A 15,335-nucleotide genomic window follows, 5' to 3' on the forward strand; every position below is an offset into this window, starting at 1 on the left:
TGTATGTATGTATGTATGTATGTATGTATGTATGTATGTATGTATGTATGTATGTATGTATGTATGTATGTATGTATGTATGTATGTATGTGTATGTAATGTATGTATGTATGTATGTATGTATGTATGTATGTATGTATGTATGTATGTATGTATGTATGTATGTATGTATGTATGTATGTATGTATGTTATGTATGTATGTATGTATGTATGTATGTATGTATGTATGTATGTATGTATGTATGTATGTATGTATGTATGTATGTATGTATGTATGTATGTATGTATGTATGTATGTATGTATGTATGTATGTATGTATGTATGTATGTATGTATGTATGTATGTATGTATGTATGTATGTATGTATGTATGTATGTATGTATGTATGTATGATGTATGTATGTATGTATGTGTATGTATGTATGTATGTATGTATGTATGTATGTATGTATGTATGTATGTATGTATGTATGTATGTATGTATGTATGTATGTATGTATGTATGTATTATGTATGTATGTATGTATGTATGTATGTATGTATGTATGTATGTATGTATGTATGTATGTATGTATGTATGTATGTATGTATGTATGTATGTAATGTATTGTATGTATGTATGTATGTATGTATGTGTGTATGTATGTATGAACGTATGTATGTATGTATGTATGTATGTATCCTCATTTAATAGTAACACTAATCGACCGGAAATTTTAAAAATCAACAAAGAAATGAAATATGCCCACATAGTTTAGATTTCTGTCCCATTTTATACTCATATCAATAAGTCATTCGCAACTAAATTTGAAAAGTACTTTCCTTTATGCATGGAAATAAATACTCTTGGATATAGGTCCGAGGTTATCGTTTTTTCTGTATCTAGCCTCGGCTATGTCCATGGTAGATTTGTGAATGGCTTAATGATTCTGAGCATTAAAAGCAAGGAAGCAAAAGTCCTTTAAAAATATATAATCAACATTGCACCATTGACGGATACAAAGTTTGGAGATAAAGATGTAAAATTCATTATCATTATCGGCACTCCATATTTAATAATAATGTTATTTGTCTATTTATGTATCCCACTATCTATTTAGATATCCATCTATTTGTCAATTATTCTAAACATATCAATTTATGTTTTTATTGAAACAATCTATTCAATTTGTCATTATTGTTATTATTATTAATATTCTTCTTCTTCTTCTTCTTCTTCTTCTTCTTCTTCTTCTTCTTCTTCTTCTTCTTCTTCTTCTTCTTCTTCTTCTTCTTCTTCTTCTTCTTCTTCTTCTTCTTCTTCTTCTTCTTCTTCTTCTTCTTCTTCTTCTTCTTCTTCTTCTTCTTCTTCTTCTTCTTCTTCTTCTTCTTCTTCTTCTTCTTCTTCTTTCTTCTTCTTCTTCTTCTTCTTCTTCTTCTTCTTCTTTTCTTCTTCTTCTTCTTCTTCTTCTTCTTCTTCTTCTTCTTTTTATTATTATTATTATTATTATTATTATTATTATTATTATTATTATTATTATTATTATTATTATTATTATTATTATTATTATTATTATTATTATTATTATTATTGGTAATAGTAGTGGTGGTGGTGGTGGTGGTGGCGGTAGTAGTAGTGGTAGTAGTAGTTGTAGTGGTGGTGGTAGTAATAGTGGTGGTGGTAGTAATGATAGCAGTAGTATTAATATTATTGCCATTGTTATTATTATTATTATTATTATTATTATTATTATTATTATTATTATATTATTATTATTATTATTATTATTATTATTATTATTATTATTATTATTATTATTATTATTATCATTATGAATATTATTATTATGACATAACCAGTCGGATGGTGAAAAGCTTTGAACTGAGATATTGCCAAGTTTAGTTAGAAAGTAAATTTTTATTAAAAAATGAGTTCTTGTCATAAATGGTTAAATCACCTCTCCGGGAAATATCAAAGCTTAATTTCACTTCTAAATATTTTTTACAGCTAGTCAAGCTGAAAACGTTAGCAATTTGAGAAACGTTTCCCATGCATGTGCCCAAATAGTTGAAATTTCTGTCCCATTTTATACTCATATCAATAAGTCATTCCACACTTAATTTGAAAAGTACTTTCCTTTATGCATGGAAATAAATTCTCTTGGATATAGGTCCGAGGTTATCGCTCTTTCTGTAGGTAGCCTCGGCTATGTCCATGGTAGATTTGTGAATGGCTTAATGATTTTGAGCATTAAAAGCAAGGAAGCAAAAGTTGTTTCAAAATATATAATCAACAGTGCTGCCATTGCCACCACTTTATGACAAATAACCCGATTTACTTCAAATAAAGATTAAAATGCTCTGGTGAGCAAATTATTTAGAAAATGCAAAAAATACAAATACAAAATTTTCACCTTTTGACTGATTATGTCATGCACTGACATATATTATAAGACTGTAAATTTCCTTAATGGCCCCCAATTGGACACGGCACTGCCTGATATCAGTTAATCTCCACTGACCTCAGACTAGTAGCTAAAATGTAATGTTAATGGAATCCATTAGAATTGTATCCACTGGTAAACATTTGCTGTGGTTCCATATGAACAAGCGCTGCTTCTACGCATTGTAGTAAATACGTGTTCTGATTGGTCGGTAAGAATACTATCCATTGGGAGGGAAAAAAGGCGTTTTTATTGGTTAAGATACGAGATGATGATTGTCGGGTATCAACTGCCGATTATTGCGGTCCTACTAAAAGCCGTCCGGCGTAATTTGAAGAGCTTTCGGAAGGGGGAAGACTTCTTGACAGGTTCGTGCAGGTCTAAGGGCCTCCGGATTGATTGAGAATGCTTTAGATGACCTCCAGACGGCATCCCTGGGCAGCCGGACCCATATATAGGAAAAAAAACCCAAAAAAAGAAGATAACAAACGAAAAAAAAAAAACGATTCCGGAGATCAATGTCGCTATCCAGGATTTGTTATTCGGGGCTGTCGTTATCCAGAGGTTGCACTGTACGTCTTTTTTCTTCCATAATTTTTTGGAAAGTTCTCGTCCGACCTGGCCTTATCACTTCTACCACGTACTGGCTCTCTACTCACAAACCCACGCCACGCTCACACCCGATTCATCCTCCAACCATCACCTTTTACAGACGATACCATTTGCATTCCATTTTATAAATTTGATTTCAATGATTTTTGTTTAATGTGTTGACGAAGGGTTTTTGCCTTAACAACGCCGCTGCCACATTGTTTCATTCGTCTGTAGCATTTCGTCCTGATTTGTTGATAAAGGGGGAGACCCGTAACGTCCATTTGATCTGTTTTCGTATTTCAAATTGAAGCTTACATTCAATTTTACATTGTTATACTTTTTAAAGTTTGGAAACTTTAAATTACAGTTGGATTAAAACTGGATGTCTTTGGTTCTGTGATAGACTAACAATTGTTTTTTTTTCTAATACATTGAATACTATGGTCAGATTTTTTATTTATGGCGCGTGTTTTTCTGGTTTTTCCTAGCTGTCTCTCTATCAAATGTTGTAAAAATTTGTGTCAAACTTTAAATCAATTTGTCTTAACTGAATCTAGATTTTGGACCGTGCTGATGCCTTTTCAAAAAGGTTTTCTTCTTTAAGACCTACTTCAAACCCTTTGTCATAAAATTCGAGATTTTACAATGTAAAAAATGTAAAAAAAGTTACCCACCACATAATATGACATGAATTCATAGTTTTTCCAAAAAATCTTGTGTTGACACGTAGTTCTGGCTAATGAATATGAGTTTACGTCATACGTGTTCCCGAATAAAAACAATTGGCTTTAACTTTAAGTGCAATAAACTTATAAATTATGTAGTTTGCCTTAAAATTTGTTTATTATCATGTCGCAATTACAAATATGAAATCTCTAGTTTTAAATCATTTGAAACACGGATTATTATATACTCAATATCGTCATATTTACAATGAATGCTGTTTATATAACTTTGAAAAATTGTCTCTGTGAACGAACGTGTCACAGAACATTTAAAGGATTTTAAATACGCTTTTAAAATATCGGATACGATACAACACTCTCGTAAGCTGTGAAAAGAAATCTACTTGTATCTATCGATAAGCCACTAAAGAGGCCGGTTATGGAATTGGAATTTCACAGTGAACTCCGATAGCGTGGAATGACGTGATAGGAAATGGATCCAAGCAGGTGTCTTTTATTTGAGTGTTAGCTACCTGTATTCCAATTCCATGCTTTCAATCCCAAAGTGCACGGTTTTATCCCAATTTCCCTTAATACAATGGGGCTGTGTAGACTAGTGGCATAACACTCAATTTTGGATCGGAAGGCCCTGGGTTCGAGCCTCGTTTGCGCATAGTTGAGTCCTTGGAAAAAGGCTCTTTACTTACATTCTCTCACCGTACTCATGTGTAAAATGAGTACCTTGACGTTAACAGCGTTGTCTCTGTCCGAAAACAAATTGTAACATCGCCTAACAGGCGTCATGTCCCGTACTACATGTTAAGTGTAGTTGTTGGCCATAGACCCCCTGTAAAGAACTTTGATCACGTTTAGTGGATATTGCGCTATATAAAAGCTCAATTTTTAACAAATTATTTTTTTCACAATGAATATGAAGAAAATATATGTATTTACGCACATATTTCCCTTGTTTAATATAGCTGTAATAGGGAAAATGTAAGCCCATAAACCGAATGTTATGATTAATTGCCAGAATGGTTCTATAGCAGGTTTTTAAATGGGTCTTCGTAATCTGTATGCAAATTTTCATTAACTAAAAAAGAAGTATAAGCATTGTGTTTTCTCCTTGTTACTTAAAATGATTATATGTTATATTTTAATGGAACTGTCCCAAGTGTCCCAGGGTTTTGGCCCAAGTCTCCCATTTTAAGTTTCTATTCAAATTAAATTAAATTGATCAAACTATCAAAATATTTATTTTAACTATCTCCTCTCCAGCAATCTTAAGAGATTTTCCCCAAAACGTTACACCCACCTTACACAAAATATAGTTTTCCTACTAAAACAAAATGCAACAAGTACGTCCTAAGGACATAATATTGTTCAGCAAAATGGGCTCTACAACACAGGGTCTAGATTTTATAGCAATAAAAAACAATTTCTTTATATTTTGAGATGTACAAAAGGAATCAGATTTTTTTTTAAATGTTGCTTGCATCGTATTTTCGATTTTCCCATGGTTGGTAAGGAGATGTATTTGATGTGTAAAATGTTTGATTTCGAAATAAAGTTCCGAGAGATTTCCAAATGTACAAGTTAATTATTGCCTCTCGTCTGCAATAAAATTCCACTTTCGTTTTTTTTATTTTTCAGATGACTCTAAAGGTTTTATCATAAGTTGCCATGTCATCTTAGAACGGTCTCCTGGTAGTGACGTGAAGGACGTCAAAAGAGTGAACGTGAAATTCCTTTGTGAGTACACACAAAATGTGACCGTTGTCTGAAATGAGTATGTTAAAATAAGATTAAATCTACGGCCATGAATGATTTTAAAAATTGTGTGAAGTTCTGTTACTTAAATGAAGAGAAGTAACATTAATTATGAGTAGTCCTTCGGGGTCATTGGATCCATGGAGCCCGAGTTAAATCCCAGTTTGTGTAGCGTGAAACGTTAATTAGCAACTGCTTTCGATCCTTTGGATAGGAAGTTCGTCTGTCGTAAAGTACTTTACGTCCACCTAATCAATCACCATTATTATTATTATTATTATTACAAAGTATTACAAACAAAATAGAAAACTGATCAAAGAATTCAGCAGTCTACGAGATGACCTAGTAAAAGACCTATTCATTTCAGAAACACACTTGCGTCGAATCTTTCGTCCAATAATTTAAAGGATGCCTCTAACCCAGCTGAAATTCAACAATATCTTGTCCAAAGCGTGCTGATGAGCAGGGAAACAACACTGCCTGAGAGAAGCAGTACACAAAAGCAAGACTACTGTCCTGTACTGCATGACTTATCACAGCTGCAAAAACAGCTGAGACTTGACATCAACAGCTGCTCAAATACAAAATGAAGAGACGAAGAAATGAAATCTGCATAAAATTAAATCTCAATTAATAGATAATCATAAAAAGAAAATAGATGAGATTGTGACAGAAATAGATAGTACAAGTGACAATATGAAAATGCTCAAAGCGGTGAAAACACTCAAACGACAGAAAACACATAATAGACTTATAATCGAAGATAAATGTAATAAGACCGTATGATATGATAAAGAAATTATAAAAACTATAAGCGTGTTCTGCACTCAGAAGGGTATTCAAGAAGTGGAACCATTCGAGTCAACCAATCCAGAGCTTGAACCACCTTTAACGACTCCAGAAATAAGTAAAGCCATACAAAAGTTCAATAACAATAGATCGCAATGTCTAGATGGTGTTAGAGCAGAAGAACTAATGTGTCTTGACGACGAAAAAATCCTAGCTGATATGTATAATAAGACATTTAAGACAAAACAAGTTCTCAATCTTGGAAGTGGAAAACGCATTCTACTAAACAAACCAAATAAAGAGAAAGGCCCTTTAGAAAAATAGCGACCAATCGGTTTATTATCTACGCTAAGAAAAGTTTTAAGCACAATCACGCTCAAGAGAATTAGAGAAAAGGTAAAGGAATATCTTTCACCTTCGCAAAGCGGGTTTAGAAGAGATAGAAGCACTACGGACATAGTATGGGTCCATCGATGGCTGAAAGCCAGAACGGAGATATATAAGGAAGAATTTACCACACTTGGAATCGATATGAGTTCAGCTTTCGACACCATATGTAGAACAAGGTTGTTATCAATGCTTGGCTCATTCTTGGACGAAAATCACCTGAAGCTGATAAGATGCCTATTATCAAATATTACATTACAATTTGAATCCGGCGGAGAATTAACAACAATATCAACCTCAATCGGATCCCCTCAAGAAGACAGCTTGAGTCCAATTCTATTCACGATATACCTCAAATCGGCCATAAAAGATCTAAAGCCAAAATTACCACCAATAAGGAAGAGCACTCGTGAACTGATATACGCAGATGATACAGACGCAATCTTTAATTTAGATTATCAAGCGAAAATATACACACCAATAATATCAACTACCCCAGAAGCATGGAATCAAAAGTGAATCAATCCAAAAGAGAATATGCAAAAATCAACAGAAATTTAAATGAATGGAAAAGTGTAGGTAAACTAGGCAATTTGATCAACGAAAATGAAAACATCAGAATACGAAAGCTGCTGCCAACTAATGCATTGAACCAACTCCAAAATTTATGGAATAGAAATATCATAATCAGTGGGAGTAAACGTTGACAGATTTACGAGGCACTGATTATTCCGATATTTACATATGATTATGGAACCTGGGACTTCACAAAAAAGATCTTAGAACGTCTCGATTCATACCACGGCAAACAATTGCATCGCGTAATCGAAATCTATTGTCCAGAGAAAATTACAAATCCTTCTCTCTATGAAAAAAACAGGGTCCAACGCCTGAGTACAATAATAAAAGAACAGCAATGGAGGCTATTTGGTCACATATTAAGTCGAGAAGATGGCATCAAAGCCAAAACTACAATCACAGAATATTTTCTTCATGGTAACAAATATTGAGACCACCAACATCAAGAGTAACTCTGCTGGTCCAAGATCGTGATCAATGGAAACAATTAACAACATGGATGGAGAGACCAGATATACTCATCGACTATAATTGAATTACACAATTTTTAGCAAGCTTTATTCGGACTGCGAAACTTACTACTACTACTACTACTACTACTACTACTACTACTACTACTACTACTACTACTACTACTACTACTACTACTACTACTACTACTACTACAACTACTACAACTAGTACTACTACCTCTACTACTACTACTACTACTACTACTACTACTACTACTACTACTACTAAAACTACTACTACTACTACTACTACTACTACTACTACTACTACTACTACTACTATTACTACTACTACTACTACTACTACTACTACTACTAATCAATCACCGGTGGTAGCATTGGGAGGGGGAGGGGGTAGAAAAAGCGAAACAAACTTGACTTTATCCGGGATTTAACTCGTGTAAAGTAAGTGTTCTGCAATATGTATATCGGGACCTCCGCATTGATTCTTAGGGAGCAAAATACTAAACAACTCAACAACACAACTCAATCCTCTCCGGGCCTGCTGGCACTTGAGGCGATGCAAGGGATCTCCACCTGGTCATGTCGTCAGCTATTCTTGGGGCCATCTCGAGGGACAGACCTTTCTGATTTAGGTCTCTCTCTCTACGGTACGTCTCTAAGTCTCCCCTGGGGCGGCCTCTTTTCCTATTTCCTTAGAGTGTCCATCGCAGAGCCTTTCTTAGCAGTGTTTTATCAGATCTGCGACAAATGAACAATAAATTATTCACAAATAAGGTCAGTCTTACTTTCATATAGTTTCCCAAGAAGTGGTACAAACCGATAGTATACCGTTTGAACTCTTAAAATAACTTAAGCTTTTATACAATACAATGCTCACTAAACATGCTAAACGTGCTTTACAAAGGATCCCTTGTAGAGCTGTAATGAGAAACCGGAACAGTTTGATGCTCGAAATCCGTCATTTGGAAAGAAATACATTGAGTGTTGATTCAACATGTTCGATTTGAAACATGTACCTCATGATAAACAGCTGAATGAAATTAATATACCGCTTTGATGCATTTGGTCATCAATTAAAAGTAGTTTCTGAAAGTGACAACTAAAATCTGGCAATTCTAAATGTGACCCTTCGTCTCTAAACGGTATAATGTCGAGGTGAATTAGATGCTCCCCGTGAGGTGTCCGGGGTACCTCAACTGAGAGGTGCAAGAATAGCCCAACGCCAAGCCAGCGTGTCATAAAAGTCGACTAATGGTGTGTGACTCCCCATTTTTTTTTATCACCTGGTCTTCCAGCTTGGGGGTTGTCGAAGGATTAACACCCCTTCTGTAAAACTCAAACTTTTACATAAACGCAGACGAACAAATCAAATCCTTTTTTTTTAGCTTGGGCGACCGGAGAGTTTCTGCAACGACAGAATTTATGAAGGACAACAGACAAAGCCGAAGAATTAAAGAAGCTGATGTACAGAGCAGTGATAAGACATGGAACGAGATAAAAAAGATAGCTCAGGATAGATAAGGATGGAAACTGTTTCTCGGTGGCCTATACCCTGACCCAGGGTGAAAAAGCCAATAATGATGATGGTGATGATGAATTAGATGCTGGAAATTGAATTATTGTCCACTCAATTTCGAATATGAAATTTGGGGTTAATTTATATGCCATATTGTAGAGAATCTAAATATCATTTCGTACCTCGTAATAATATCAACGTTCTTATTTCTTATTATTTTTATTCTAAAATTCACGTTATCAGGTCCCATTCGTAGCGACATAATACCGTTTTGAGATTTTGAGTCAAAACAGGATTTTACGAAAGTGACGAGTAAAATCTCAAAGTTCTAATTTTAATCCAGGAAAAAAAAGAGAAGGTCATATAGTGGTACTACTCAATACTGAAATCCTCTCCAGTGGAGGAGTGATCCAGTCTATTGTAGGTGGGCACCAGTGGGGAGTGAACCCAGAACTGTGTAGGGTGGACACCAGTGGCGAGTGAACAAGAGACGGTGAGGTGTGGACAATGGGAAGTGAACCGATGTTGGAGGAAGAAGACATCCAGTGGCGAGTTACGCCGTAAACCTCTGGCGAAAAGAAGTGTAGACTGAATCTGGGACTGTGGGAGGCCGGCACCAGAGGTGATTGAACCTGGGACTAGGGGAGATGAACACAAGTGGAGAGTAAACTTGGGATTTAAAAAATGAAAGGACATTAATGAGGAACGAACACGGGACTTCAGATGTGGATACAAATGAATTTTGAGTGAACCCGGGGCTATGGGAGGTATACATCAATAGGGAGTGAAACCAGAATTGTGTGAGGTGGACACTAGTGGGGAGTGCACCCGGAACAATGAGGATGGACATCATTGGGGAATGATCAAAGGACTATAGGATGAGATACCAGTGGCGTAAAACAGTGAGATGAACCCACGGCTCCGTCCAGTGGAGATTAACCCAAAATCTAAGTAGGGTGTCACAAGTGGGGATTGAACTCGGAAGTGGACACAAGTGGGTAGTAAACCTAGGGCTATGATAGTTGCACACCAGTGCGTGGTGAACCTGAGATTCGTTGAAGTGATACCAGTTGAGAGTGAGTGAATCCAGGCTATAGGAGGTGATACCAGTGGGGATTGAAACCGGTACGAGGGGAGGTGGACACACGTGGGGAGTAAAAATTGGACTATTATAGATGGAAACCAGTGCGTAGTGAACCTGAGACTCACTGAAGTGGATACCAGTTGATAATGAGTGAATCCAGGCCATATGAGATGATACCAATGGGGATTGAACCCGGTACCAGGGGAGGTGGATACAAGTTGGGAATAAACCTGGGACTGTGAGATATGGACACTGTTGGGGACTGACCCATGTATACGGAATAAGACATCCATAGGAGAGTGAACCCAAGACTATATCGGATACCAGTGAGGATTAAACCTGGAAATATATGTCTACATCCTGTAATCTTGGCCATTCAACTTACATAGTCCTGGGCTCCTTCCTCACTGGGGTCAATCTCAGGTACTCTATGACTTACTTTTTACTGGTGTCCCGGGTTTAAACTCTATTGGTGTCTAACTTTTATAGTCCCGGGTTAGCTCCCCATGAGTGCCCCCCAAACAGTGGGTGTTCCGGTTCCCTCCCCCTCTATCAGTTCTGGGTTTACTCCCCATTGCTGCCAACATCCCATAGTTTCCGGTTCACTCCCCAGATGGTGATGATGATGATGATGATGATGATGATGATGATGATGATGATGATGATGATGATGATGATTATGATGATGATAATGACGATGATGATGAAGATGATGATGATGATCATGATCGTGATCATGATGATGATGATGATAATAATAATAATAATAATAATAATAATAAGAAGAAGAAGAAGAAGAAGAAGAAGAAGAAGAAGAAGAAGAAGAAGAAGAAGAAGATTAGTAATAACGATAATAATAATAATAATAATAATAATAATAATAATAATAATAATAATAATAATAATAATAATAATAATAATAAGTATTATAATTTTAATTATGAATATGATGATGTTGCAATTTTTATTAAAAGAGTGTCGGCAAGTCTATCGGCGTGTTCATATAATTTAATCCGTGTATTCGAGTCTATCTGGGCTCTTTTGTCCATAATATATTTTTAAATAATAATATTATGATTCACCACAATAAATGGGCCATGCCAGTCGCTTCTATTTGGCTACTTTCCAGTCTTGTAGAATTTGATCTACTGATAGCGATTTGTAAAAGGGGCCGGGATCTTTGTGTTGAGTTAATGCTTTCATGGCGACCTTGGAGAAAAATTATTTTTTCTATCTTGTATATAGAAATGTCATTTTCAACAACAAAAGCCAATCGTTATAATTGTTTGAATTCTTTACACGATTTGTTTTGCTTCCATGGTTCAGCGAATCTTGGTTTTATTGCAATGGAATTGGTTAAATATTTTGCGTCAGTGAACGCAAGTATAAGGGCACTTAGTATTCATTCATTCATTCATTCATTCATTCATTCAGAAGAAGAAGAAGAACAACAACAACAACAACAACAACAACAAAAACAACAACAACAACAACAGCAACAAGACTGATAATAATAATAATAATAATAATATAATAATAATAATAATAATAATAATAATAATAATAATAATAATAATAATGATAATAATAATAATGATAATAATAATAATAATAATAATAATAATAATAATAATAATAATAATAATAATAATAATAATAATAATAATAATAATAATAATAATAATAAGAAAATAAGAATAAAATAATAATAATAATAATAATAATAATAATAATAATATAATAATAATAATAATAATAATAATAATAATAATAATATATAATAAATAATAATAATATATTAATATTTATATAGCGCTGAACTGCTCAGCGGCGCTTTACAATATAAATTGCCATTCAAACATTCATTCTTTGACAATTTTGAGAATACATTATATGAAGAAACAAACACTTACACATGCACACAAACTCAATCACAGGATACATTTACATTCATAGACAAACAAATGCACACACACACACACACACACACACACACACACACACACACACTTACACCAATATCACTCAATGACATTAGTAACTTATCCTAACGAAAGACGAAAAAAAGGTTCAGTTGTACAGTGGAAATAGGATGCAATAGTCGTAGCGTCACTTCCTTCCTAATGACGCATGGTAACCTAGTAACACTGGCTCTAAACTATCGGAACAATGGCGGACGCCCTTATGTAATATTTATCCGACGAGCATAAAAGTGCATCAAGAGGAGAAAGACATTATAAATTTGATCTTGTTTTGACTTTTATACATTCTGATCACAAGACATATGAAAAGCTCTAGCCAGCTTGATGAATAAAAAGTAATGATTTTCTTTGTTTAGAACCAAGATGGCCGCCGTTGCCGGGCGACGTGACATCAGACTACTTAATCCAATTGTCAGTCAGAACTTAAGGTAAAAACGGGAATAAAATAAACCTAAAATTAAAATTAGATTTAAGGCGTAGTCTGTGAGCGAAGGACAACTCCTTGCCAAAGGCCCCTCGTAACTGCTGATTTATTGTTTTTGTTTGTTTTTCTTTCTCAGATGTTCCAGACTTTATTACGCCTAAATCAGAAAACGGGTCTAGAGTTGATCTTGGTAGTACCGTTCATCTGTCCTGTTACACAGAGCATGACGCAGTTGCACCACCTGCACCTTTGAATGTGCAGTTTAAACTTTTGGGAAAAATTATAAATAAGTTGTTCAAATGTACTAATGAAATAGATAAGTCTGCTCCCCTTCAAAAGTACAACTGTGGTACCTACCTTACTACACAAGCTGAAAATCTCACAATGCAATGCCATGGAAAACATTTATATGCTCCAACTTTTCCCGGTGTCACTAGTGAGGGAGAATTGTTAGTTACTGGTGAGTCATATTCATTATTACATATTTTTATTCTTACAAGCACCAACCCAACTAATTAAAATGTAACCTCAACACTAACTAATATCATTACTATTACCTCCACTATTACCAATATAGCCGAAACTACTACTACTAGCAGTAATACCACTACTAATACTAGTACTACTACTAGTACTACTACTACTACTACTACTACTACTACTACTACTACTACTACTACCACTACTACTGCTACAACTACTACTACTACTACTAACTACTACTACTACTACTACTACTACTACTACTACTACTACTTACTACTACTACCACTACTACTACTACTAACTACTACTACTACTGCTACTACTACTACTACTATTCTACTACTACTACTTACTAATACTACTACTACAACTACTACTACTACTACTACTACTACTACTAGTACTACTACTACTATACTACTACTACATACTACTACTACTACTACTACTACTACTACCACTACTACTACTACTACTACTACTACTACTACTACTACTACTACTACTACTACTACTACTACTACTCTACTACTACTACTACTACTACTACTACTACTACTACTACTACTACTACTACACACTACTACTACTACTACTACTACTACTACTACTACTACTACTACTACTACTGCTACTACTTACTACTAACTACTACTACTACTACTCTACTACTACTACTACTACTTACTACTACTACTACTACTACTACTACTACTACTACTACTACTACTATACTCCTACTACGACTATACTACTTCTACTACTACTACTACTACTACTACTACTACTACTACTACTACTACTACTACTACTACTATTACTACTACTACTACTTCTCCTTCTACTACAGCTACAACAACAACAAGAACTACTACTACTACTACTACTACTACTACTACTACTACTACTACTACTACTACTACTACTACTACTGCTACTATTATTATCATTATTATTATTATTATTATTATTATTATTATTATTATTATTATTATTATATTATTATTATTATTATTATTATTAATATTTACTTACTTACTACTTTTAATTTACTGCTAATGCTACCATTAAACCTTTGAAAAAGTAATTTTGCTGCTATTCTATTGGAGCCAGATCACTAGTTTTTGTTGGGGTTTTTTTTCAATATTTAACGGACAGAAACTAATGAAAACGACTTTTCCTTAGTTTTCTAAATAACTGATTATTGGATAATTATTTTAGGTAATCTGGCTTAATGGTATGGTCTTTGCTTTGTAACCGAAAGGTACGAGTTCTGCCACCCGCCGCGCTGTGCGGCTTTGATAGGTCACCTCGACCTAGCTCAATGGGTGGCTAAGCACTCTGGCTAACTGGGTTATTCCAGTCTTCCATTGGAATAGACCCTAAAGACAAATTATTCCATGGAAATTTCCCATAAAGATGATTTTTTTTGCTTGTGGCATATGTCATAAAAGCAAATAACATGAAATTGAATGTAAGCTTCAATTTAATAGATGAAAACAGATGAAATGGACTACTACTAAAAGTATTACTGCTGCTTCGGCTACTGCTACTGCCACTGATAATTATACTAATACCTACAACCCTTATATTTTGTATTTTTTCTAATATTCCATTGTATTTATTTTCCAACAATAGTCTGCACTTTATTATATTTCATTTTCTATACTGTTTTACACGGTTCCTCCCCGCCTCCTCTCCTCTGACTTAATTGCTCTATTTTAATTCGTGCTTCCTTATAAAGGGGCATACTATTTCCTGCCCATCAATGTTTTTCTTTATTCATTTTAACAACGCCACTACGTTAACTCTCTCCTTACCAGCCATTTTTAGAATTTCTCCCCAAACTAACACCAAACCCAACACAAAAATTGACTCTTCTTACTCATATACAAAAAGTAACAAGTGCCTTCTTTACAGCAAAAAGAACACAGTGTTTAGTACTTATAGCCGTAATCAAAGCATATCATTGAATTTTGTGATGCACAAGAGAAATCTGAATGAGAAAACTGTCGTTTGCATAGTAACAAATGTGACGATTTTCATATGGATGGTAAGGATAGGGTTAACCCGAGGATAACACATTTTTCAAAATTCAATCTTTTTTTCTTCTTCACCTTCTCAGATACGCCAAGGGCCGAAGTTCTCAATTGCCCAA

The 15,335-nt window shown here is 34.6% G+C and overlaps 1 protein-coding gene across 1 annotated transcript in view; it reads left to right on the forward strand.

The window, feature by feature from the left end:
• Window positions 1-15,335, forward strand: part of LOC144959499 (uncharacterized) — a 44,768-nt gene that overhangs the window by 14,136 nt on the left and 15,297 nt on the right. Inside the window, exons 4-5 of the mRNA XM_078892114.1 lie at window positions 5,338-5,436; window positions 12,828-13,151. Of these exons, the coding sequence (XP_078748240.1) occupies window positions 5,338-5,436; window positions 12,828-13,151 (423 nt within the window). The remainder of the gene's footprint in view (window positions 1-5,337; window positions 5,437-12,827; window positions 13,152-15,335) is intronic.

The sequence above is a fragment of the Berghia stephanieae genome, chromosome 14 (assembly GCF_034508935.2).
Source record: "Berghia stephanieae isolate SIO BIC M18660-M18661 chromosome 14, UCSD_Bste_1.3, whole genome shotgun sequence".
Taxonomy (NCBI): domain Eukaryota; kingdom Metazoa; phylum Mollusca; class Gastropoda; order Nudibranchia; family Aeolidiidae; genus Berghia; species Berghia stephanieae.